We start from the raw sequence: 25,031 nt of genomic DNA on the forward strand, positions 1-25,031 counted from the left end.
GTATGTGAGATACACTGGGGCTTGACATGGAATGATGTTTTATGAGTATAGTGGAATTAGAAAAATGTTTCTGCATTATTCCTAGTTCAATGCATTTTTGCATGCAGAAATACCTGGAAAGAAAATTAGAAACATTCAAACGAGAAAGAACTGTGTATTTCTCATGTGTCTAGGGAAACACATAAACTATTGGCATGTGTTTGGGGAAAGTACAGCATTGCTTTGAACTTGAAAAATGGTCATATGTAACATTTCTTAAGCGTGACACAAATTTTTGTCAACACAGTGTTTAAAGGGGAAAAAGAAGCATATAAGAAATCTAGTAAGAAGTCTAGTTACTATGTCTTAGAGATATAAGTTTTTTTTAAAATCTGTGCTATTTCTTTCTATGCTAAAACTACTATTATTAGATGAGTGCTACCAAAAACCATACCCTGATATTTGAAGCTTATTATATATGAAGGATTCTTTTTTCTTTTTTTTTAGTATATATTTTGTAATATTGACTAGGTCAGAATTTTATAATGTTCATGGTTTTAAGAATTGTGGAGAAGATAATTTTAGGAGGATATTTTGCCTAATAGCATATTATTTCTGGTTCTGTCCCATGATTTTTTTTTTTTTTTTTATCTTTCTCCAAACTGTCTTTGGCCATTCATTCGTATTATGTTGGGCTTAAATGAATACAGCTCTGACTGCATGGCAGTAGACTTTCTCAGACTACATTTTGTAGTTTGTGCTCCAGGAAAGTTTGAATTTCAAGGAGTATGCCTTGTCCTGGTCAATCAAAATCTTTAAAGCAGCTTTATGTCACTATCCCCATTACAGGTCTGAAACATTGGCACAGGTGCTTCCGTTAATGGTTGCACATTATGGCCTCAGTGTAATGTAGCTGAACTGCTAAGTTTGTAATATACATAGCTCAGGAATTGCTCTCACATCCTAAAAACCATCAGTGCTAATTAATCACTGAATGTATTACTAGATCATTTCAGATTAAATACTCTAATATTTTAAAGGCTGCTACAAGTAGGGTGAAGTTACTTTTAATGATGAATAAAAGCAGGTCTGAACTTGACAATATAGGTTAATAATAATTGTAGTGGTGATATGTTTTGAGGAACTCTTAATTCCAAAACCTGGAATTATTGATCTATATCCTGTATAAACTAGACACCAATATTCAAAGAGTTGGTTTTGTTTAGTCCATTTCAAAACATACTGCAGGGGTTATGATTAGATATGATTAGTTTCATTAGTTTAAGTAGAAGATCACTGCATTATATATATACTCCTGATTTCTTTTTTGGAGGCCAGTGTAGGCTGTAAGATTCCGTGAGCATGTTATAACTAGTATGTGAATTAGTTTATCCTCTTTTACCCTTTCATGGAAGTATATAACATCATAATATTGCTATTTAAAAGCCATGTGCATACAGTACAGTGCGTTCCACATGGATGTCTAAAAATAAACAAGATAGTGGTGCTATTCAGATCAGAGCTCTGTTCTTTTTGCTTTTCATTTTTTGTGTTATTTCTGTATTTTTGTACATTTTCTGTTAACGCGTTAGGTGTTTCTTCTGTTGTTGAAGATTATTTTGTTTAATATGTCAGGTATATAGAACTGTACAACAATTTCTGTGTGCCTGTAACTTCACGAGCATATTATTGGAATGTAATGACAGTCTTTCTGAGTTTTTTCCCCATGAAATCAAATTACGAAGAACAACAGACACGTCGCACTGAATTAGGGAAATGTCCAATTATTGTGCAGATTTTTTTTTGCATTTCAAAGTGAACAGACTTCCAAAATAACATAAAATCGATGAAAATTAAAATCCTCAATGTTTCCTCAGGAGTTGATCTTCCTCAAGTTTTAACAGTGTGTTTTGTTTTTATTTTTTTGACACCTTTGAACTCCAGTGATATCATTCATGAGAACGTAACGGTAATTTATGAGAATGCCCAAAGTAAAACTTGACTCCACTACTTATCAGGGGATGTGTGAAGACCTTTGGGCTGAAAGGCTCATTAGGTCAGTCTATAGAAGCTGTCAGTCAGACTAAGCAGACCAGAGAATGCTTTTTTAAATTTTTTATTTCCTAAGCAAAAGAGGGTGGGAGAAAATCCAACGTTAGGGGTCGCAGCATTTACCTTCTATAATCTCAATACATTGCCAAATTATGTAGCTTTAATATATGTAAGCATTATGGATAAAACAGGACACAATGGAGGACGCAATTTCTTTATGGCTTTTCTTAGGGCTTACTTTGAGTTTGAATTAAGTTGATTTTAGAACAAAACCAAACTCCACTATTACTGGGGTCTGATTAAAATTTAGTACAGTATTGAATCAACTATATGGAAGTCAATTAGCTTAATCATTTTATTAATATAAAATTAATCTGTGGTGATTCACATTATTTGTGTATAGACATAGCTCACTGCAAGGTGGATGACACACAAGCATGTTTTATTTTTAGATTTTCTTTACTAGAATGAAAAAGGGAGATTTACCGAAAGTTTTCTTCTAGTAGACAACCCATCTGAAGGAAGCTAGAACTGTTGTGGAGTCCGAATATTTATTTGCAGTTGTAGTAAGATAGATTGTATTACTAAGGAATATACATTTCAGAAAAAGATGCTGTCTGTCTCTGAACAGAGTTTGACTGTATTTCTGTGTTGTATTTGAAAAATATTTGTATTGTTGAATAATTTGAAAGCTTTTTAGCACTGACGTGAGAACTTAGGGGTATACATAAGCTTGTAAAGATCTGTTTTAGCAGTTTGCTGGAACTGCACTTGTGTTAGAGTACTTACCATTAGAGGAGTAGTTGAAAGGATGAAGGATTCAAAGACAAAGCAATCTAATGGACTATAAAAACCTGTAGAGAAGTTCTTCTTTCATTGTATAGAGGTACTCAAACAGTCCAGGGTCTTCAGACATTTCTGTGATTTTTGACCATGGAAAGTAGAATGGACAATAAAATCATGAATAAGAACATTTTGTACTAGATTGAGTATCAATTGTCAGGTATTAAAGTACCTTTAGGAAGACCTTTGGTCTTCCAATTTACCCTGTACAGATTCAATACACTATAGTTTTCTGTTTGTCTCCTAGGACAGCATGTGTGATGTCCAGCTATTATTATTTGCTGGCATATCATAAGAACATTTCATGTTCAGAGAACTTTCTGAAATAGTCTATAGAGGCTTGTTTTTGCACTGAAGCTTCACGTAATCTGAAGTGTTTTCTAGATACAGGTTATTAGATGCTACCCTTTGTAGGTTTGGTTCTTCTGAATTTTGGCACATAATGCTCTGTAATTTCCTGTGATTGTGTCATACTTGTTTTGTCTAATGATACCTGCAGTATTATTTCCTTTCTGTTTGAATATTCAAACAAGATTTCATAAATCAGTTTTGGGCAGGGAAGATGACTAACTGCATAAAGCACCTTATGATCCATACTAAGTGAACGCTCATGTTCTGTTTGAAACCTCTTAAGTCATTGCCCTTATTATGCTGTTTTAGAAGCAATTCTCGCCTTCCTTGTAGTCTGATGCTTGATTTTAGAATGCATTCTGCACTTCAGATGTCAGAAATAACATCTTCAGTACTATATTCAATTCTTTTGTGTGGTTAACATACCTGACCTGGAAAAAACTGTTGATATTTTCAAGAAAGCAAAGTTTTAAACTGTCAAAACTCTCTGCAACTGCAGATCATTTTTAATTTTTTTACTTTCTTTGTTGCCTTCAGCTCCTTGAGGTGTCATCTGGCCCATGTAGTCAGGAGTTAGCCAACTCAAGAAGATAATCACAACATGAAAAGAGTAGTCTGGAAGTTTGATGTGTCTTGGAATTTTCCATGTTTCCAAACATCTCCTATGCCCTGCGGTTTCTTTAGAGTCTGTGTTGAAGAACAGAAAGACTAATGTAAGCTCTAATATTCATGTCTTCTGTTTCAAAGATGCTCATGTAGCCTGGAAGGACTTTAACATCACTGCATAAAGTATGAAACTTTAACCTGAGTTTGTCAGTTTTGTGCTCTTTGATGTATACTGGAAAAATTATCCTCATGCTGCCAGAATATTAATACATTTCAGAAAAGAAAATGCAGCAAGAGGATTCTTACACTAACACTAAAGCATCAGTTGAAGAAAGTTCAAACCTGTAAATGTATCTGTGGATTTTAACTGTACACTTTTTAATTGACTTATTAAAATAGGGTTACTGTGACTTCCGACTACTAAGGACTTTTAAGAATTTATTTGCAAATGACCTATTAAGGGAAATTGGTAGGATACCTTTGGAAAATATTGTTGGAACAGTTTGTATTCTCTAGGCAAAAAAAAAAAAAGTCAACAAAATTGTATGGCTTTGGACTGCCAGAATTTGAATATGACACAACTTATTTGAATTTAAGAGTTTTTTCTTGAAATTTGATTTTTCAAGGATTAAGGAGGAATATTGTAGAATAAATAACAATATTGGAATTAGAAACAACACTTGGATTTCTTAAAAAGGCAACTAAAGAACATTTTTAGACAAGTCTTTTAAATTTAGACTACAATACATTGCCACATTCTTGCATGTAACTTTATTGGTGTTTTAAGGAGTTTCATAAATCTGGATACATTTTGGATAAAAGGTTGTGTTCACCTTTAAAATTTTGTTTTATGCTTGAGTATTTTTTAATTCTATTTATAAAATACAAAGATTTTATTTCTGCCTAAAACGTCAGACATCTGCTTGTAACTTAATAGTTAAATCTCAATAAAATCAATCTGAAATCAAGGAAGGAATTAAAAAAAAATACAGCTCCAGCAACTAACAGGTGACATTTAATACATAAACAAGTAACACTGTTCAAATTTAGTCACTATTGTATCTGGTTTTGCAATCAAGTAGAGGAGTTCAGGATTTCAGCTGCATCTAAACATTCATACAAATTTAAAACAATTAACAGTTTATGATCTACAAGCAATCTGAACTGACATTCTGTTGCATTTTTTTAGCTATTTTTTTTTCCTCCAAATCAAATTAACAGCTGGTGTTCTGTAAAGATTGCATCAGAAATTGAAATACTGAGAGCACTCTGATATATTTTTCTAAAAATGAGCTCACAGATTTGGTAATTGTATTGATGTAGGTTTTGAAGTGATGTGATCTTGAATGATAATAAACAGTAGAACTACATACTTGAAAGACAAGTAATTGTTGTCAAGCAAAACATCATTATTTGTGTGCATGTAAATTATGATACTTTGCATTGGAGTGACCCTTATGCTCTTAACTACGCTTCACTTAAGTGTTGTTCGTGGTATTAGAAGAGAGAAAGCTGTACTTATCTTGAAAAGATTGTATTTTTCTCTGAAATGCAGAGGAGAGGAGACTGCATATTCTTTCTCTTTTCTGTACTCTTAAAAAGAAACAAATACTGTTCTATTAATCTGTGAAGAACAGATGTGAAACTCTTTAAATTGGATGGATGTTCTTCCATCACTTTTTTTTTTTTCCGTCAAGTGCAATCTTGGAGCTTTGTCTGGGTAGCCAGAAAACAGCTCCACCTCTACTGTATTGTATTTTCTGTTCTTATTTGACTGCCTGTTTCACAAGTCAGTAAGAAGGAAAGAAGAGTTAGAGAAGTCCAAGGCAGTTTTAACAGCTACTCTTCTATGGTTACAAAGCACAGAATATTCCTGTTTCTTTTGTAGCATTTCTTGCATTTGTTGTGTCTACCTTATTCCAACAGGAATATTTTCATGACATCTTGAACTGAAGGTTTAATTTAGTTCTGTTTTTAAAAATTGCTTTATTTCTTTTTCTAAAGTTTTCTGCATTTCTGATTTTTCATTTTACCAGATTTCCCTTGTAGACTTGAATATCCTTATGATGATCTTTTCTTTGAGTGGAATTCCTGTTCCCAAATATTTTTTTCAATGATATAGTGCTTGATATAAAATCAAAAAAAAAAAAAAAAAAAAAGGCAGGAAAATAAGATGTATATAAGGATTTTGATTTCTGCTTTCCAGCCTAGTGGAAACTTTGTGTGTGTGTGTCTGTACCTTGTTATTGTTACCTTTTTTTTGAATATAGTGTTTTATAGATTTGATCTTGAACAATTAGGATTAAAAGGCTGCATTTGTGTTTTTGTTTTTGTTTACTTCAATTTTTTAACAAGAAATCTCCAATATAATAGCTTGTTTACCATTGATATTTGAAGTTATTTGAAGATATTTGAAGTAGGCTCTTGGTTTAGCCTTTTGAAAATTATTTGATACAAATTCACTGTACTGATGGGCTAATCAGTTAAAGTTCACTGAGTTTAGCTAAACAGCGTGTGTTTGATTTAGAGAAGTCTGTGGTATGTCAACCTTTTCAGACATAATCCTACTTTCAACATTATCTGACAGGTAGTCAGCCCATCAGGCCTGAGGATGTGCGCCAAAGCAGATCATTTCTTCACTCTTGACTAGTTATTTATCTTATTGAGGCATAATTCACAACTGGCATATGGAAACTAAGAATGACCAAAGAAGGGTGTTCCAAGCCTTCCTTTTCTTCTCTCATACGCTATGAAAGGGTTTGTAGATGTGTCTGCAACTCAAATTTGTGTTTTGCAATTTTGTTTTCATGGCAAAATATATCCATAAAGTAAAATAAATCTTTATAATTTTATTTTATACAAAAACGTCTTCAGAAGAGGTGTTCCCACTTCTTTAGCTAAATCCATATTTTGATTCAGTTTGTAATCTAAAGTTATCTGTAGCTTTATTTAAAGGAAAATGAATGATGAGTTGTTTCTAAATCTCTCTTGTTGCTACAGGCAATAAGAACAACTTAAGATCAATCATTTACTAAAGACATTCTCTGTCACTTGGTAGATGCAAGTCACTGAAACCATGATATGCATTCTTCCATTCATGTGCTCATGTCGGTGAAAACAGCTTTCTTGAGAAAATAAATTTACCATTTAAGTACCCAGCAGCAACCCTTTTTTCACAAAGTTACTGAAGTACTTTGATCCAGAATAAACTTTCCCCTTAGCCACATAAAGAGAAACAGATGTTTAAAAAATGATAAAGTAAGACCCACAGATCCAGCCAGACCCAGTATAATAACATACTGTTTTATACCAGAAACTTGAAAGGTATTAAAATGAATAATTTTATCCACACTTTGGAAAACTCTCCAAAATGGTAGTTTTCTCGTATCTGCAGAGTATACAAGTAAATGGTAAAGTGGACCTCACTGTTCTTTTATAACCCCAGTTTCCGTAAAGAAAATGTTAAAGTCTATTATAAACCACTATGTATATATGTACTGGAGAGACTGGTATTGCAGATAGTCATCTTCAGATGAAGTTTTCTCTTAGTTATCTATTATGTTTTCTTTGAAGTGACGTGTTTTGATATAGGAATAATAGATTCTAAAAGGATTTGATATAAGAATAATGGATAGTCTAATTCCAAGTTCAGAACTACTCTTCAGTTTGGTTTGATGAGGGGTTGTACAGTTTCATGCTGGCATGCAGGTATGCTGTCTTTATCACTCATTCTATGCAAAAAAGTTCAGTGTCTAATAAGTAAGATAACTGTGAAAACTGTTTTTTCATAGTAATCACTTCATAGTACTTTTAGTCCACTGTCTGCTTGTCAGAATTGCAGTATTTTGGTCTTCCATGTAGTTGCATTTCCAGATGAATGAAATAGTGCAAGACCAGTTTGCTTGCAGTCTCATGTCTTCTTTAAGTATAGCCTTTTAAAGGTCAATGTAGTGGTAATGGCACGTATGAAAAAAATTATCATAAATGGAATTGTCTGTTTTGAAATTGGATTTACATAAGAATTGTCTGGTTTACATAAGAATTGAATATCACACAGGAAAAAAATAATAATAAAAAAAAAAGATTGCCATCTTAAGTCCTACAATAGCAAAGGCATCTAAAATCAGGGTTCAACTGTGACATCATTAAGAGTTCTGGTTTGTCAGAAGATTGTAGGAAGCTTTCCTAGTGTCCGTATGATGCCCACTTGGTCCATATGTCTATGGATAGATACCACTAGGTGGTACTGTTAAACCTCCCTTTTTGAGAAGATTAAAGCAAATTTACAATCCAAGAGTGTTTCAAAAGTACCTAAGTTAAGATTTATTTTTTTTTCTGTAACTGCAGAAATAAATTATTACCTGCTTGGTTGAAATTGTTTTCACTAGAATAGGCAATATAGTCTTTCCTATATTGCCACCCAGTTTATATATACTGTCAATAAAGCAAACTTGCAGGTGAATTGACTCCAAAGTTTTCTGAATGCATCGCAGCTGCTATCTAAAAAGCACTTTCATAATCAGTTCTCTATAAAAATATTATAAGCTTTCAATATAAAGTGCAGTTTCTGCATGTTTTTGAACCAGTAGTGTCAATGAAGAAATGCACAAAAATATTTTAATCAGTTTTTATATTTCATACTTTAATTCCGTTCTTAACAAAATAATATATGAGTCTCCATTGGAGAAACCATCAAACTATGACTGATGATAAATAAGGGTAGGACCTCTTTTTTTTTTTTAATTTACTGTCTACTTAAATTGTCTTGTACTTTCAGTATTACATGTGGATGCTTCTATACAGTAAATAATCTTTTAGTACTGCAAAAGGCCATACTAATTCTAGCTGGAAAAAAAATGAAGCTTATTACTGTAAATGAAGATCTGATGTTAAATAGTGGGACAGCAGTACTAAACAATTGAACTTTGTAATTGTGAAATATCTAGGATTCTTTTTAATGGAAACTAGCATAAAGTTTTTATAGCGGTTTGTTTTTGTTTTATTGTTTGTTTTGACAGGAACAATTGTAGTAACAGTGTAGCAGAAAAAAGAGAACTTTTATATTGATAATGAAAAATATATTGATATTTATATTGAAATATTTTTTTCTTTTCATTATTGACTTGGCAAAAGTGAAGCTTTTCATCTCAAGATCTACACAGGGTAGTTGCAGACAGCAGGGGGAAGAGTTTGGTCAAATTGCCACTATAACAAACATCTGTACAACAAAACAAAAAAATTTACATTGCCAATGACAAATCAAAGCTGAAAGTTTGCCTTGCCTGTTGTCATTCATTGCCATTCATATTTAGAAATCAGACTGCTGTGATAATTGATTTGATGGTCCAGCTTGAGTGGAAGCACTTCTGGGCATAGCAGGCCTCAGAGATGCCAAAAAAGAAGAAAAGGTGGGAATGAAATAATGCACTACTTTCTCCTCAGAGGCATGTGGCCCAGTTTTTCAGAACAGAAAAAACATGCTTTAGAAAAAGGGAGAGAAAAACAACATAGTAACTCAGTAATAAATACAAAAATGACCAGCAGAGAAAGCAGAGACAATGAGTCTACATATTTTACTGGCAGGTAAATAATAGGAGAATGGTGTGGAAGTAATTTGATTTTTAACGGACTCTGTCCATGGGAGTACATTTTTTTGTTGCCTTTTTTTTTTTTTTTTTTTTTTGTGCAAGGACAAAAGAAGTTTCCCCCCAAATAATAAAATAATTTAAAAAAATTTTTGAAGGTTTTTGAAGAGGGATTGATGGTTTGGAGGAAGGAAAACCAAGCAATTGCTGAATTCAAAGGGTAATATATATGTTCTTGGATTATCTGAACTCCTATTGAGTTTGTTTACTTCAAGCAGTAAGCAATAATAAAGCTTGTTTCAATTTTTGACTGGGGGGTGGTGTTCACCCATAGCCTCCTGCTGATATGTATAACGTAAGAATCTAAAGTAATAGTTGTGAAAAGAAGTAGATTTAAAAAAACAAAAACTACTGAATTCAATGTTTGACCTCTTAATCACAACTGCTAGCTCAACTGTGCACCCTGGTATCAATTGAAAGAACCAAACAAAGCCAGATTAAAGATGTGAGTTGTTGAAATAGAAAATTGTAACCAGAACTGGTTTGTCTTTTGAGGAATGCTTGAAAAGATAAGTGTGGTGTGTCAACTTTGCTGAACTCTTTGTATTCACAGTCTTAATTTTTTTATATACAGCAAAGGAGGAAATAAATTTTAACAGTAAAGACTGGAAAAAAAGGGGGGGGGGGGGAATCTTCATGAAGTAGATAGCAGGAGGTTGTAAATATGCTGTTCCAGTGCATACATAAATGTTGCTACTTCTAATTCTCAGGTTTTGGAAGTACCTTGACTGTCTTAGTAAGATAAGAGTTGATGTAAGCATGCAAAATATTATAGACATATAAAGGAAAATTCTGTAAATGGCAAAATAATTTATTAGGAGAGAATTTTATTTTTTTTTAATCTATTATGACTTCATTTTTGTTGTTGTTGTTGTTTTGTGTGTGTGTGTGTGTGTATTAGAAGCAAAAGCTCAGAGTTCGATAAGCATCCAAGGTGGGATAACACGTATGTCAGTTTCCCTCTGAATTTTTGTCTTTGTACTAATCTGTAGAATTTCTTTAAGTATAAAAACACTGTGTTAAATTTATGGGTAGGAAACCTAGGCATCACTTGTGGCATAAAACCTGCTGCTTTTAGATCCTTTCTTGCTGCTCAAGCAGAGTTAAGAAAATGAAACAAATGCATCAGAAATTGTCGCTTCATGAGGATTTAATAAGGAACAGGTTCTTTTTATTCTTTTTCTTTCTCTGCACAGGCAGAAACTATCTGAGTTTAGCACAGTATTAAATGGCCTGTATGTCCACTATTTCAAGATTTCTAGGGAAGCAGGGTAAGCAATCAACTACTTAGTGACTAGAATGCTATGCCATTTTTTCCCAAAAGATACAGTAGTCCTTTCTGAAGACTTGGAAAACACTTCAGAATTGGTATATTAGTTATTAGGGTATCAACTTGCAATACCCAACCCAGTGCCAAATTCATTATGTCTCATCCTCAGTCGTTTTTTACTTTTTGTAGACTTGTCCTCCCCTTTACATGTTTTCCTTTTTCTTTCTTGGTTGTTGCATGTTTTTCTGGCAAAGAAGAAAAGGCTCTAGCTCAAGCAAGCTTATTCCTTTATCTCTCTTCAACCTGTCTTGTGAACATCTGTAGTTGTTTTTGCTTGATTGAAGGGGGATGATGATGAAAGAATTAAGCTTTTGCGAGGCAGTGTACTCCAGCAGGATCCAAGGGTATGTAATCATGTTGGTGTCAGTACACAAATGAACCATTAAACCAATACTTGTGATCAGTCAGAAATGATAGCTGTGTCACTTTTATATGATACATTTTAATAAATTTCTATTTCTGGAATAAAACCTCATTGTAGAAGAAATCTGGTGTACTTATTCTTTTTGTTTTTTTGCTTATTTATAATAGTATAGCTCTAATTTTAAGGGTTGCACATTTTTGAAGTCTGTTTCTAAAGCCTTACTCTACTACTATGCCCGTCGTGGAGATGCGTTACATTTGTCTGTGTCATCCGGTTGATAGCTAGCAAAGGCTTTCATTGCTCTGTAAGAAGATGTAGGATTTCAAACATATTTCTTCTGTCTTTGTAAGAATTTTTGGAAAGATTTTTTTTCAAAACTGAATGAGAAAAGGATGCGAGTGGCAGTGGTATCTTCATATTAGAACAGTTTTTGTGTCTGATTCTGCTGCCATTGAAGTCAGTCATTAAACTAGTTTCCCTGCAGTTGTTTCAGGTTACAAGAAGCAATTACATATATGTTTGAATTTTTATGACAGGCATATAGTGTTATCATTTGTATCATATTGCTAGAAATCATATGGCCATTCTTAAGTATGGTCTGGTTTCAGTGGAGCATACATACTTCCCAGAATTTTCTTTTGACAAAAAAATTAACAGAAACTTATTACAAGGTATAAATGTGTTTTGAAGCATATTTGCGCAAATATATTTTGCACACAAGTTCTGTTTTTAACCACTGCAATATGGTTGTTATGGGTTGTTATGGGTCAGTATGGATTGACACATTCTCACAGATAGCCTAGACAAAAATTAATGGTCTGAAATAACTATGTATTTCAGCAATAAACCCATTGTAGTCCACTATTTCAAGATTTCTAGGGAAGCAGGGTAAGCAATCAACTACTTAGTGACTAGAATACTATGCCATTTTTTCCCAAAAGATACAGTAGTCCTTTCTGAAGACTTGGAAAACACTTCAGAATTGATATATTAGTTAAAATCTCCCTTTTTACCCGTCATGCTGAAGAAATTTAAAGAGAATATTCCTAATTTTTTGTGGAAAGAATGATAATATTTTTCACATGATGTCTAGTTTTTGGCAGTTGTTAAAATTTGCTTTGAGACTTGATGAAGTAAATGCGTAGTATAGATTAGCTACCATTAACCTTATGATTATCTAGGGATAAAATTTATTTTTTGTTAAATATCCATATAACTCAATATTATGAATCTTCACTGGGAGTGTGTGTTTAATTCCTATAAATAATTTATTTTTCTTAAAATCTGAAAGTCTTTAGGTATATATTTTTCTGTATATACCATGCTTCAAAAGGTAGTGTGAAACTATTTGCCTGATTGTTACTTAATTTTGGTAGATTTTATCATTAATTTTTTGTAATTCTACAAGTACACACTCTGTTTTCAAACCATACAAGGAGTAAAGAAAAATGTAACTTAATTATTTGAAGTGGTCATAGAGTATTTTTTGGAGAAAGAATTGTCTGTTAGCAGTAAGCAAAATAATATTTAACATAGGAAAAAATGCTCTGTATAGAAAGTTTTAGATGGTATTCAGCTTCACTTTTAAAGGAGGGGGAGGGGGGAGGGTGAGCAAACGGCTGCGTGGTATTTAGCTGCCAGCCGGGTTAAACCACGACAACCGTATGTAATAGAATGGTAGCAAATAACTACTTCCAATTTCTATGTTCTCATGAAGATAGATATCCAATTTAGATAAATACCAACATAGACTGCAACCAGAAGTTGAATCATTTCTGTTTATTTGAAAGTATTGCTCTTCTGTTTATCTTTACAGTAGACTTCCATATCAAGTCTTAGTGGAGGTTAATGCTGATGCTGCATGGCAGGTGGGATGTGCAGTTAGCTGGAAATTATGTGGTAAGAGAGGTAGGACTGGTGAGAATTGGAGAGCTCTGTTTTAGTTAAGAGAATGGCATACAGTCAGCTAGGAGGTGATGACATGAAGCATATTCAGCTGGTGAGGAGAGTTGCCTGAATTAACCTAACTGGATCATTTGTACCTCAGTGAGTTGATGTGGATCTGAACCCATTTTCTGTTACTCCAAAATGTGAGAGTTCTTTTTTGTACTTGTACTTTCGTACTTTTTTTTTGTTTTTTTGAGACATTTGTGGCAAGTAATTTTATTTCCTGAGCATACAGAACATTGCCAGTTCAGTAGAGCTGCAACTAGGAAAGTGCTTCCTGCTGAGCATGCTGTAGAAGATAAAAGCAGATGTTGATTAAAATATAGTTTGTCATCTGCTTTTAGATGCATGATTTCTGCTGTAAATTCCACATAGGCTGTTGTAGTAATAATGCTTTCTGGGACAGTGGTTTGTAGGCAATTCTAATAATTTTAATTCTTAGTATTTTGAATTGGTCAGTATTACCATCCTTCTCTATTTGCATGTACCTACCTATCAGTCATCTCTAGTAAGCCCATCAGCTGCACATGGGTTAGGATCAGAGAAAATCCAGGAAATGGGGCCCATGCTTAGCATCCTGGCTGGAGAGCAGTGACTGTAAATAGAAGACTGTAGCAACTGTTGCATTACTTATAGTTTCTATGCATACATATGTTCATGCAAACTCTGTCATCTGAAGGAAGGCTTGCACACTGGAAAAAGTAATCGAGAGACCTTTTCACAACTAAGTATATTTCTGCAGAGCTACTCTCACTAACCCTGTTGCTTACTTTATTCGTACAGCAGTGGTGGTTGGAACTGCACAGATAAAATTCTGGTCATCCACTGAAATACTATTCTGACTATCTTCCACTAAATGTTAATACAGAAAGGGAGGAGAGAACTGCGTTGGTAGTATTTTGTCATCTGATGCATGTGTTCATAGAATCAGACAGAAGTCTACTCTGGAAGGTCATCTGACCCACTCATCTGCTGAAAGAAGGGCCTTAGATTAGGGACTATTTCCCTGTCAAGCTATGTCTTGAGTATTTTTAATGACCAAAAAAAAAAGTTTCCACTGTTTGTATGGGGAGCCTATTATATTTAACTGTTCTCTCAACTGAGTTGGGTTGTTTTTTTTTCTTACGTAAAGGGATCACAATGAAGGAAGTTGTGCCTATTGTCCTGCCATCATACACCCGTGTGAGTGTAGTGCCATGATCTTCTCTATAACTATCATTTAGGTTTTCAAGTAATATCTGTGTTAAGTAAAACCTACTCTGATGGCCAGCTGTCATAACATTTCAGAAAAGAGTTAAGTCTTCAGTAAGTGGTTAAATGTGATTTCCATGCTGTCACATCATTTTTAATAGTCACATGGAATTGCTTAATCATAAAAACAACCTGTCCAAAGCTCTTCTCAAAGCAAAGGGGAGATCAGCACAAAAGCACCTTATTTAGAAAGGAAGAAAGCTATGGGAAGGTGGCATCTGGAATCCTAGTGCTTAATCTGTGTAATTAAAACTTTTCTAAGGAGCAGGAGAAGCAGGTTCTACTTGAGGTAGTTTTAGGAGTTAATTAGCAAGGTCTTTTTGAATATTAAGAATGCCTTTGATGGACAAAGTTTTGGAAACTAGTTTAGGACTTTGAAACAGCATAAATTAAGGCAGAAACTTTTTTTATACATCCTCAAGATGCAGACGGAATCATTCTCCCTAACCATGCCATTTCCTTCCTTCATAGATAAAATCATATGCCCTTCTCAATGTCTTACGAGGACTCATTAACTTAAAGTACAGTAGTAAGTTAACGGGAAATAATATTTTACAGGTTATTGTTACACATGCACAATTATTGCAAATATTACAGTCAGTAACTCAAGTCAAACAATCTCTTCACAGTCTGGATACTGTAATATATTACCAGTATTGAAGACACCAACCTACATGTTTTGGGATACAAGGTAGTCAGTTGCAAGATGTTATCTAAAATGCAATAACAATAATACAATTTTGATGTCTTTCATGTCGTCTTTTAAAAGAAGTTCTGCATTTTTAAAAGGGAATGTAAGTGAAAATAATGTCCTTGATTTCCTTCACATCAATCTGATAGGCTTTTGTAAGTGTTTACCAAGAAAGATGATGTCAACTACACTGAAAATTTGGCTATGTCTCTTAAAAGATAGGGAGAGTATAGGTTTGTTTTCTCCACGCTTATTTGCATGTATGCTTTTTTATTTGCATGAATGCTCTTGCTTTCACAAAAGTAGTATAGGTCTGTTTGTGCTTATGTACACGGGCAAAATTTAGAAATCATTTAGAAGGTGTATTTGACTTTCACTCGTTTTGCTACCAGTTTTGACATACATCAATGCTTAGAGTTTCTCATTTGTGAGCTGTTTCAAAACAGCTATTATAACAGCAGAGTCCATCTTCATGTAAAATTAAATTCATAATTCATATAATTTATATGATTACCTGTGAATTTGGGAAGAAAACCAACCTAATAATAACCTGTCAACAATAAATATCACAAAGGAAGACATATTCAAGACTTTGTATTGTATTAAGGTTCTTGTGAGATCCATAGGCATTCTCTGTTTAGATTGCAAACTACAGAACTGCACTGCTTTGACCTGTAAGTGTATCATTCTACATGTATCCTTTACAATCAGTCTTAGAGAAGAATGGACGAAGTATGAAGAAGTAGTAAAGTTTTCTAGGTAGTGAGTAATGCTAATTGCATGTTATATCTAAAATGGCATGGCCTGTTTATTTTCAGAAAACGTGTGCCTATGAAGAACCAGGCCATAGTTTGAAATCATCAACCAATTTTTATTTTTTAATTTTTTTTACAAACCTCGTTATCAGGAATCCTGATGGACATTGGTTGTTTCATGTAGATTTGGGTATTGTCCTAAATGCAACAGATGAATATTGAAAATTTCACTCTCTGTGTTTCCAAGAACAGAAGGTGTTTCCAAGTTGTAACATTTTATAGGACTCAGTTTTGTGTCAATAAGCTACTTACATAGTGACTTTACAAGTCACCTCTGATCTCAGGTGTACTCAAACATCAAGGTCCAAGGATGAGAATTTATTAACCATGAGAAGTGCATTTCCAACCATATTTAACACTATATCTATGCAAAATATGTTTATCAATTAAAATTGTGTTCACCCTGTAATGAAAGCAGTTGTGGTTTCTAACTGACATATATTTATTTAAAGAAATAGTGGTAAACATCTATTCTGTTCAGATTATTCTGAATTTTATGACAATCCAAAAAAAAAAAATATATATATATATATATAAAATATTCTGGAGCAGATGGCATATTTTCTCTATTATACTTCAGTTCCATTTTTTAGGATTTTTCAATGCCTTTTCTTATATTTACCTTGAAATCAAGGATATTAGAGGGTGAGGATGATGATCCTTGTCATGTTTATCAGTATGCCCTTGCCCTGATTCTAGCAGTTTTCAGAAGGAATTGTGAAGAAATTCTTCATGTAATGTTATACATAGGAGTACTTCAGACAGTATTTGGATATAGCAGACAAATCTGTGAGTAAAATGCTCCATAAGCAAGAATAATATATTTAGGAACATATTTAGACAACCTGTGGTGTAAGTTGTTTGAAAGAGAAAAACACTTTCACAGTGAATGTCAAAACATTTTATCATTTGAAAAATACAGTGTCTTTTTATCATTCACTTCATCTTGAAGTTATATATTGGAATATGTAGGTTTCTAAAGTAACTTTTGCTGTACAGAAATCGAGACTGAAAATATATGTGTTTTCAGTAAATGTAAACATGTAAATGCGTGTATGTCTACATAGACACATAAATATATATACACATATATAAGAATTCTGTGCTGGCACAAGTCTTTAACTAAACCCCTTAGAAGGTGAATATAAAAGTAATGAGATGTCAGTTTTTACAGCATGAGAAGAAATGCATGCTTTTACATAAAATGCTTTTACCATCAAGAAGATTAAGTTTTGTTCTGTTTCATAATTTTCAGTTAATTACTGACCTTTCTTGAATAATGTGTTATTCATATTTTTTTTAAGTATGGCAGAGCATTTTAAACTTCAATTCACCTTCAGTTCCTTTATTGACAATATAATGGGTACAAGAGTTCACAATCAGTATTTGCCCATAGAATGGACTTTTCTCAGCAGGAAGCCCTCTTTTTTACTAAATATTTTCCATCAGCAGATGTGGTCTAAAATGCTTTAATGTTTGCTATTCTCCAATATTTTGTGTCAAATTTTTACTGACATGCATCTTAAATACTAATAGGCAGTAAATATTGAAAACAAACAAGAACAACAGCAAGAAAAATAAAAAGCAGATAAAGTTTTCTGTGAAGTAATATAATGTCAGTTTCCATGGTGCTGTATCTTGGAATTAAACAACTCAAACTTGATGACAATATATTAGTACAGATGGTTAGAAAATGACTTCTTTTGGTGTGTATTAGTTTCTTTCTAAAACTAATATTTTTCAAAGATTTTTTTCGTATTGTGATCCAGTTTATTCCAATAAAACTGTAGATGTGCTTAAATATTTCTGAGGTGCAGATGTAACCTTGCACTTCAGCCAGCCTGGCCAACTACAGCTCTGCTACTTTAAATTGAGAACTAGTAACGTGTTTGGGAGAAGCTACCCAATAACTGCTATGAGATGTTAGTCTTCATAATCTATCTGGTGTTTACACTTGCATATTCTATGTATCTGAAATAAGTTGTTTTTAAAGACAATGTTGATTTTAAAAGTATAACCTGAAATTCAATAAGTTGAAATACATAGTGAACTTTTTCATGCAACTTCTACTGTAGTCAGAGATAGTCTGATTCTTTACAGAATTGTTTTAAAGTAAAAATGGATTATGAACATAAAATGTATATTAGTTATGAAATACAGTAAGTGTTTAAGGCTTTTGATAAGAGGCAAACAAGCAATATGAGTATGATGAGAGACACCCTTGGTGTTTTCACTGTTACAGTGTCTGCATCCTGCTTCAAGCAGAAACATGGTGGAATAGTCAAGGTGACTTACTATTGCAAAACCCACAGGCATTTTGACTTTCCCATCTCTTCAGTAGATGATGTACAAATGAAAATAGACAGCGATGTGCTATTTATGGTTTATAAAACTAAGTATTTAAAGACATTCTAATAAACTTATCTTGAAAACAGTGCTGTGCACAAGGCATGGTATCATGACAGCATCTCTGCAAATGTTTCAGATTGCGTGCTTTCATGTTTGATACCTCAAATATTATACTGACGTTTGTAGTCTTTGTACTGTGCATTATTCACCAATATTTGTGATAGTCTCACTAAGGACTGTCAGGTATAATCTATCATGAAACAACCCTTTAACGTATATACAGAGACTCCAGCCTTTCTGCAGGGACACATGTCCTTGAGAAAATTATATTCTGAGTTAAAAATTATCTGTGCCCTAGAAAATTAAAATTATCAGGATACTCCTTATTTTACGTCAGAGTAAAGCACATTACCAAAATCGAATATTTAACTACAGGTGCAATGGTAGGAATTTAAAAATAGCTGTATACTTTAGCATAGAAAATTTCTTAGATGGTCTATACATGACAGTTCTTTACCACCCAACTATGGCAAAACCATTTAAATTATTCTTAGGATCTTCAGGCATAAAATGTTCCCAAGGCTTTAATTGCATTAATCAGTGTATCTACTGATAACGTTCCAATCTTCTGAAGATACGGGGAAAAAAAAAGATACAGAATTGTGTGTCTGGCAGAGAACTTTTTAGGTTATTTCACACTTACGTTTTTCAGGAACATAGGTAAAGGCTTCATTTGACTTCTGTGCCCTTTGTGAAAGAGGAATAAAATCATGGATTCTTTTGCTGCAAAATAAATGGAGGTAGATTGGACCCAATCACTGCAAAAGAATTTTCATTATCTTTCTAAATCAGATATTTTGGTTAAACAGGCACCTTCTGTTCTCCTTGTGAATTGAAAGAGGTGGAAAATTCACATAGAATGAAGATAAAACCTTGGCTCAGTTGCATTCATTAGTTGATGTGGTTAGGAAATACATTAGTTTGTTTAAGAATTGTAGACTAATCGCACAGTCATGAATGGATAACGGTTTTCTATTCAAAACACAATATAAGAGTGGCTTGTTACAAGTTCCATATGTTTGGGTAGTTACATTTGTTTTTATAAATTCCTAGAATATGTTGTTCGGTGCTGAACCATTAGGACTAGATTACATGTTGCCATACATTTAATATTTTCAATGTAATAAAAATACTTGTATTAATTTGTGTTTTATTTAAAATAAAAAAAATTATTTTCTTTTTTTTCAGAGATAAAATTATTACTTTTTATTATGTCATCATATTTTTGCAACTCTGCTGCTGTAATTAACCACCCAAAGTAAAGAATTCTAAATTACATTTTCAATAACTTGTGTCTAAAATTATCTTAAACTAAAAAAAAAAAAAAGAGGGGGCTTTGTCCAATAGAAAGTGCTGTTGTAGTAGAACTCTAGGTTAGAGTAACTTGGTTTTTAAATTGTTACCTTTATTTGCTATTAGAAACAAAGTGTATGTCTGCAGTCTGAAAGAGAAAAAAAGCCCCGTCGTCACCATTTAATAGGGATTTATATGTAATACCAGTTTGTTTTTTGTTTGTTGTTGTGTTGTGTTTTTTTTAACCAATAATGTATGGTAGAACAAAAAAAACGGGGGAGAAAGTGTGTGTATGTATGTACATCACCACCTCCGTATTTTGATGTATATACGTTTACTTAAATATTCACACATACAGTGCTTTAAGTATAGGAATCTACAGTTTAGTTACAGACCTTCTAGAAAAAAATGATTCCATAATTTAATGCTTTTCATAAAATATTCATGATGTTTGAAATGTGAAATTCATGCTTTGTTGGTCCTTGACATCTAAGGATGTTGTTGTGTGTTTGTTAGTGGATATGTGATTATCTGAGTTCAGTAAACAGTCATGTTGGTCATTCTATGAGAAGTGTAACCATACCGAACAGCTACCCAGCACAGATACGGGTACAATAAGTAGCTGAAGAGCAACTGGGATATCAATTTAAATTTAGAGATGAAATAGTAGTGAATGTATGTTTGAGGCCATATTGTAGGTAATACTTGGTGTGAGCTATAATTATTCTGGGTTTTCATTGACATTTCATTGACAGTCTTCAGAATGAAAAATCATATCGTATCTTCCATATTGCAATTGAACAGAAGCTTTTGGTGAAAAGGGAGTTTTGTGGTTTTTTTGTTGTTGTTCTCATGTACAGGAATATAATTTGTAAATGTAAATCTCAGCCTTTGCCTTGAAGTAAGGTTGGAATTCTTTTTGTTTTGTTTTAGGAAGTTAAAATGCTTACCTTGCACCACTTCCCTGTTTTAATTATAATATTGAAGATGTTACAACTTTTTGGATTAGTCGAGGCTAAAGTTTCTCTTAAATCATTATATTAAATTCTGTGTGTGTAGTTAGTTCAAAACTCTAACAGCATAATTGTTGGCATCATTTATCATTTTCACTTCTATTTACCATGTGGAAGACAGCAACTATATCAGTTCCACAAATGCCAGCATCTGTAAGTTTTTACTGCAACTTTGGCGTTTAAAATTGCTGGGGGGAGGAAAGCTGTAAGGGGTGTAAGTGCTCGGCCTGCAAAGTTTAAAGCTCTTCAGGAGAAGGACTGTGGTTTTTGTGGTAAGGCAGACAGTACGTATCCTCTTAATCCCGTATGCAGAAAAAAAGAGGTTCTTATCCTGTCTGTATCCCCATGAGATGAGTAGATTAAACATTGGTCTTTTGAGCAGCTGCCAAAACATACAGTAAATATCAAAACTCATTTCTTACTCATTTTCTAATAGTCTTGATGTGAACTGCTAGCAATTTTAAGTTAAAGCACACAAAGATTTATATGCTGCACCTACTTAAACTTCTGTATGTAATCAGTTTCCCTGTACAGAAACTTCAGGGAGATGGATACACCTTATATCAGTGCTTTACATCAAACTGATATGTACTAGACAGCAGCTCAAAGAATGATGAATTCCAATCGTTCAGGCATCCTAGTGGAGAGCTCTTCAAATAAAGTAATTGCCTTACCTTTTGTTATGTAAGCATTTGTAGATATTTGTTCCCCAAATTCCATTTGAAGCCAATGCTCCAATGCCCACTAAAATGACATAAACCAGTTCAGAATGTTTCATGATAGGGACTGGAAGGGATGGTTTCAGAGGAAATTCTTAGGTTTAGATTAAGTGTCTCTAATGCTGAAAACTCATACTTAACCCTACACAAAAGAGATTAAAAATAGTAAATGGAATTCAAAAACAGCTTTCATGCTGCTTTTTTTGCTTTCACTTTTAAATCCTAAATGAAGAACAACAGTCTTGAACAATAAATTATTTTGCCTGGTTTGTTTGTTTGTTTGTTTGTTTGTTTCTTTTGGAGCTGGTACTGGGTTACTGTGGTTGTTGTTTTTGTGTGTGTGTGTGTGTTTTTGGCTTTTTTATCTTCACTATAACTGCTTTTAAAGCTTCCTTTCTCCACTGTCTTTAATAGCCAGATGGTATCTCAAAGTACTTCTTCAAATTGAAAAGCAGGGTGGAAAGATGAAGAAGGATGAGTTAAGACAAAAGATTTATAAGAGAGTTAATTACTTCCTGCAAGTTCCAAGTGCCTCCTGTACTATTTAGGATATTCAGGACTTCTCATTTTGGTTTTTAAGTTTAGTATGTTTAAAATAGTAAAGAAGTAGATTTCATAGATAAGAATGGTACCATTAGGGGATTCAGAAGTCATAGAAAGTTAGAATGAAGATCAACTGGAAGAAGTTTTCACCTTTACACTCTGTCCATGTTCTGGAAACCATGTAATACGAGTGATGCATACAAATCAATATCAGAAATTAAATGGATTGCATGTACAATTTAAATGTGTGATGTCATAGAATTATATGGAAGCCCTTTGCCAATGACAGAAGCATATTGTTAAAAATGAAACTACACTTAGGTGAAATACATGATGAATGGGCAAATACGCTAAAGGAAGAATAATTGCAATAAGGAGAATGGAAATGCTGTTGTCTGTAGTTCTCTTCCTTCGTTTCTGCAGTAATAGGCATCTCCAAAATGTTTTGTCAGTTGCTATGCACAAATGTTTAGGAAAAAAAAAAGTTGGAGCTTTATAAATGTTTGTATTTTACGTTGATAGGTCTTAAGACTTTATGGTAGGCAAAAACTTGAGATGTAGCTGTCATTCAAGCAATTCATATTTCTTAACTATTTCTCATATTACTGGCTGAGACTGCTGCAATCAGGGTGGAATTCTCAACTGTTATGGTCTCCCTTCCATAGGCACAGCAGAGTAGGGCATGCTCCCACCCCTCTTTTCCATTTGACTTGTGTTGCTAAAATGATAAGGGTAAGACAAACAAACTTCACATTAGCTTTTTTTTTTTTTTTTTTTTTTCCTCCAGGTTAGATTACTGGAGATTTCTACAGCGTGTTTCAAGTTTTTACAACTAAAGAATTTTAGAGAAGGATCTATCTGTTTTGTTTTGTTTTTTATTATAGACAGAATATACTGGAACTGCCTTTAGAGCTTACTGATTGTTAAGTTTTCTAGTGTAATTTCTACTCGGTGCTAGACAGGATGTTGCATCAGTTGATTTTTTTTCTCTGTATAGTAACTTTGCTAAAAGGAAAGGCATTGCACATAAAGAGATGCACAATTTTAATTGCTTTGGGGTATAATAGTCATTAGATTCAAACAAAATCCAAAATAAAAAATGAACACTGACACATAAAAATAAATTGTCATCGGCTTGTAATATGTTTTAAAGTGCTCCTGCTAGCAAAGAAAACTCTGGGGCACAAGGAATCAGTGTCCAGGCTATAAATTTGTGTTTCCATTTTTCACACATTTTTCAGTTTTATTGTTACTTCCCTCTAGCCATGATCTGTAAGCTAAAAATTTACCTAAAAATCACATACAGCATATCATTTTTACTAAGCTGAAGTCAGTTTCTTTATGAAGTTGTACCAAGCAAATCATTTTAACAGTTTTGGCTGAATGTGCCTTGGTGAATTTACAGCTTGATATTGAAAGTCTTACTATCCTTAAACTAAGTGTTATTATTGCTACGAAGTCATTGGGTTCAAATTATTGTATTCACTTTCCTACTATGGATACTTTTCAAGGTATGCTGTGCCTCTTTTTTATCTAAGCAGAGAATGGTATGGAAAAATGTTCCTAGGTAATAAAGGTTCCCTTTTTACTTGTAAACGTTTATTGCACACATTGAAATATACTTTTTTGCTCTGTATGTTCCTAAAAGGTAGTTTCTGCCCCAAAAGAAATGCCCAAATGGGCATTCTGTATGGTGTTTTCCTTATATTTGTAAAATCATTTTAATTTGTCTGAATTATCATCTGAATTTACTCTAATTCCTAAGAGATCATTAAATCTTGATTTTCTGTCAGTAGGAATTAATAATCTTGATTTTGGAGTGAATTTAGAAGCAATAAGGGATTGGAGTCAAATATTTGAATACCATTTCAGTGTTAAATTGGTTTTTCATGTTGCATCTCAGGGTGACTAGTAGATAAAATTGAAATTCAATTCATAAATCCTTCTTTGCATTTTCATACTTCATGTGTTTTATTTCGCTCTCTTTCAGGTGGGTTAAGATGTACATGGTTTGGGGTGGGAATCACTGCTTAAATATTCTTTAGAACACTTTTTCAAAAAAGCTCTAGTAAAGAGCATATGTAGCCGTATGCGCAGATTGCATATAATGCTATCATCAGAAATTAGAGTAAACTTGGTAAGAATTGGTTTCTGAATGAATTGGTCAACTTTATTTTAAAGGAAAGCTAGAGTTAAAGCAAAGGCTGTCATAGTTTAATACTACCTTACAAAATCTGACACTTAACTTGTGTGTTTCTACCTTGTGTGTTTCAGCCTGTGTTTCTACCTAGTATCTATTTTTTTTTAAATGGCTGTTTTTATTAATTTGATATGTTCTCACTTGCCAATGATAATTAAAATAACCTGTCAGAGAAAAGAAATTAGGCTGCAAAGGTTTAAGGGATTTTTGTAGTCCATTTTTTGTATTTTTATGCATGTGAATATATGCCCATATTGTCACAGCACCTTATATTCTTGTGCATTGACATGCCATACTGCCCATGTTGGCACAGTATGCTTATCCACCACATACCATGGCTTTACATTCTCATTCAGTTATGAAACAAGATAGGGGAGGTAGTTTTATTTTTCGCTTTCTCCACGAGAAATTTAGGCATGATCAAATTAAGAAACGATAAATAACATCTCATTTTTCCGTTTCTTTTTGCCTATTCTGTGCTTGCACAACATACCCTCTGGGCTTTTAGTGGAAGATTATGGGGAACTGTCTTAGGAGCTTTTTAATTTATTTATTAATTTATTTATTGTTACATAATACCGAGAGGCTGTTTTAATCATCACAGTACTGACTTGAAGTCCCGTTGACTGTATCTGTGGCATGGACAGATGTTTAATGGCATATTTGAGAATCTTGGTCCACATGTGTGCACTGCATCTGCACCCTGATACATGGTGTTCCTCCAGGCACTTTTGGAAGGAAATGCATATGCACAAACCAGAAGTGACCTGGCTTATTCACTGCTGGGTACCCCAGATAAAATGAGCAAGGAACTTGCTGAGGAATGCACCTGCTCTGTGACTAGGAAGTGGCCAGTGCGTACACAATGGATACAGGATTTTAAAATACTGTGAAATGTACATAAGCCAAAACATACAGCTTCTTTACCATATTGATAGCGTTTCCTAAATGCCAGTGTTACATGTTCAGTCATACCTAAC

General features: G+C 33.4%; 1 protein-coding gene across 5 annotated transcripts in view; it reads left to right on the top strand.

Annotated features, from left to right (window-relative positions):
* Window positions 1–25,031, top strand: part of DIAPH2 (diaphanous related formin 2) — a 222,071-nt gene that overhangs the window by 136,888 nt on the left and 60,152 nt on the right. The window contains exon 28 of one of the 5 annotated variants that reach the window (XM_084534187.1): window positions 3,763–4,372. The exons of the other annotated variants lie outside the window; for them this stretch is intronic. Within the exon in view, the coding sequence (XP_084390313.1) occupies window positions 3,763–3,770 (8 nt within the window). The 3' untranslated portion in view covers window positions 3,771–4,372. Of the gene's footprint in view, window positions 1–3,762; window positions 4,373–25,031 lie in introns of those variants that run through there. 5 annotated transcript variants of the gene reach the window in all.

This window comes from Aythya ferina, assembly GCF_964211825.1.
Source record: "Aythya ferina genome assembly, chromosome: 13".
Taxonomy (NCBI): domain Eukaryota; kingdom Metazoa; phylum Chordata; class Aves; order Anseriformes; family Anatidae; genus Aythya; species Aythya ferina.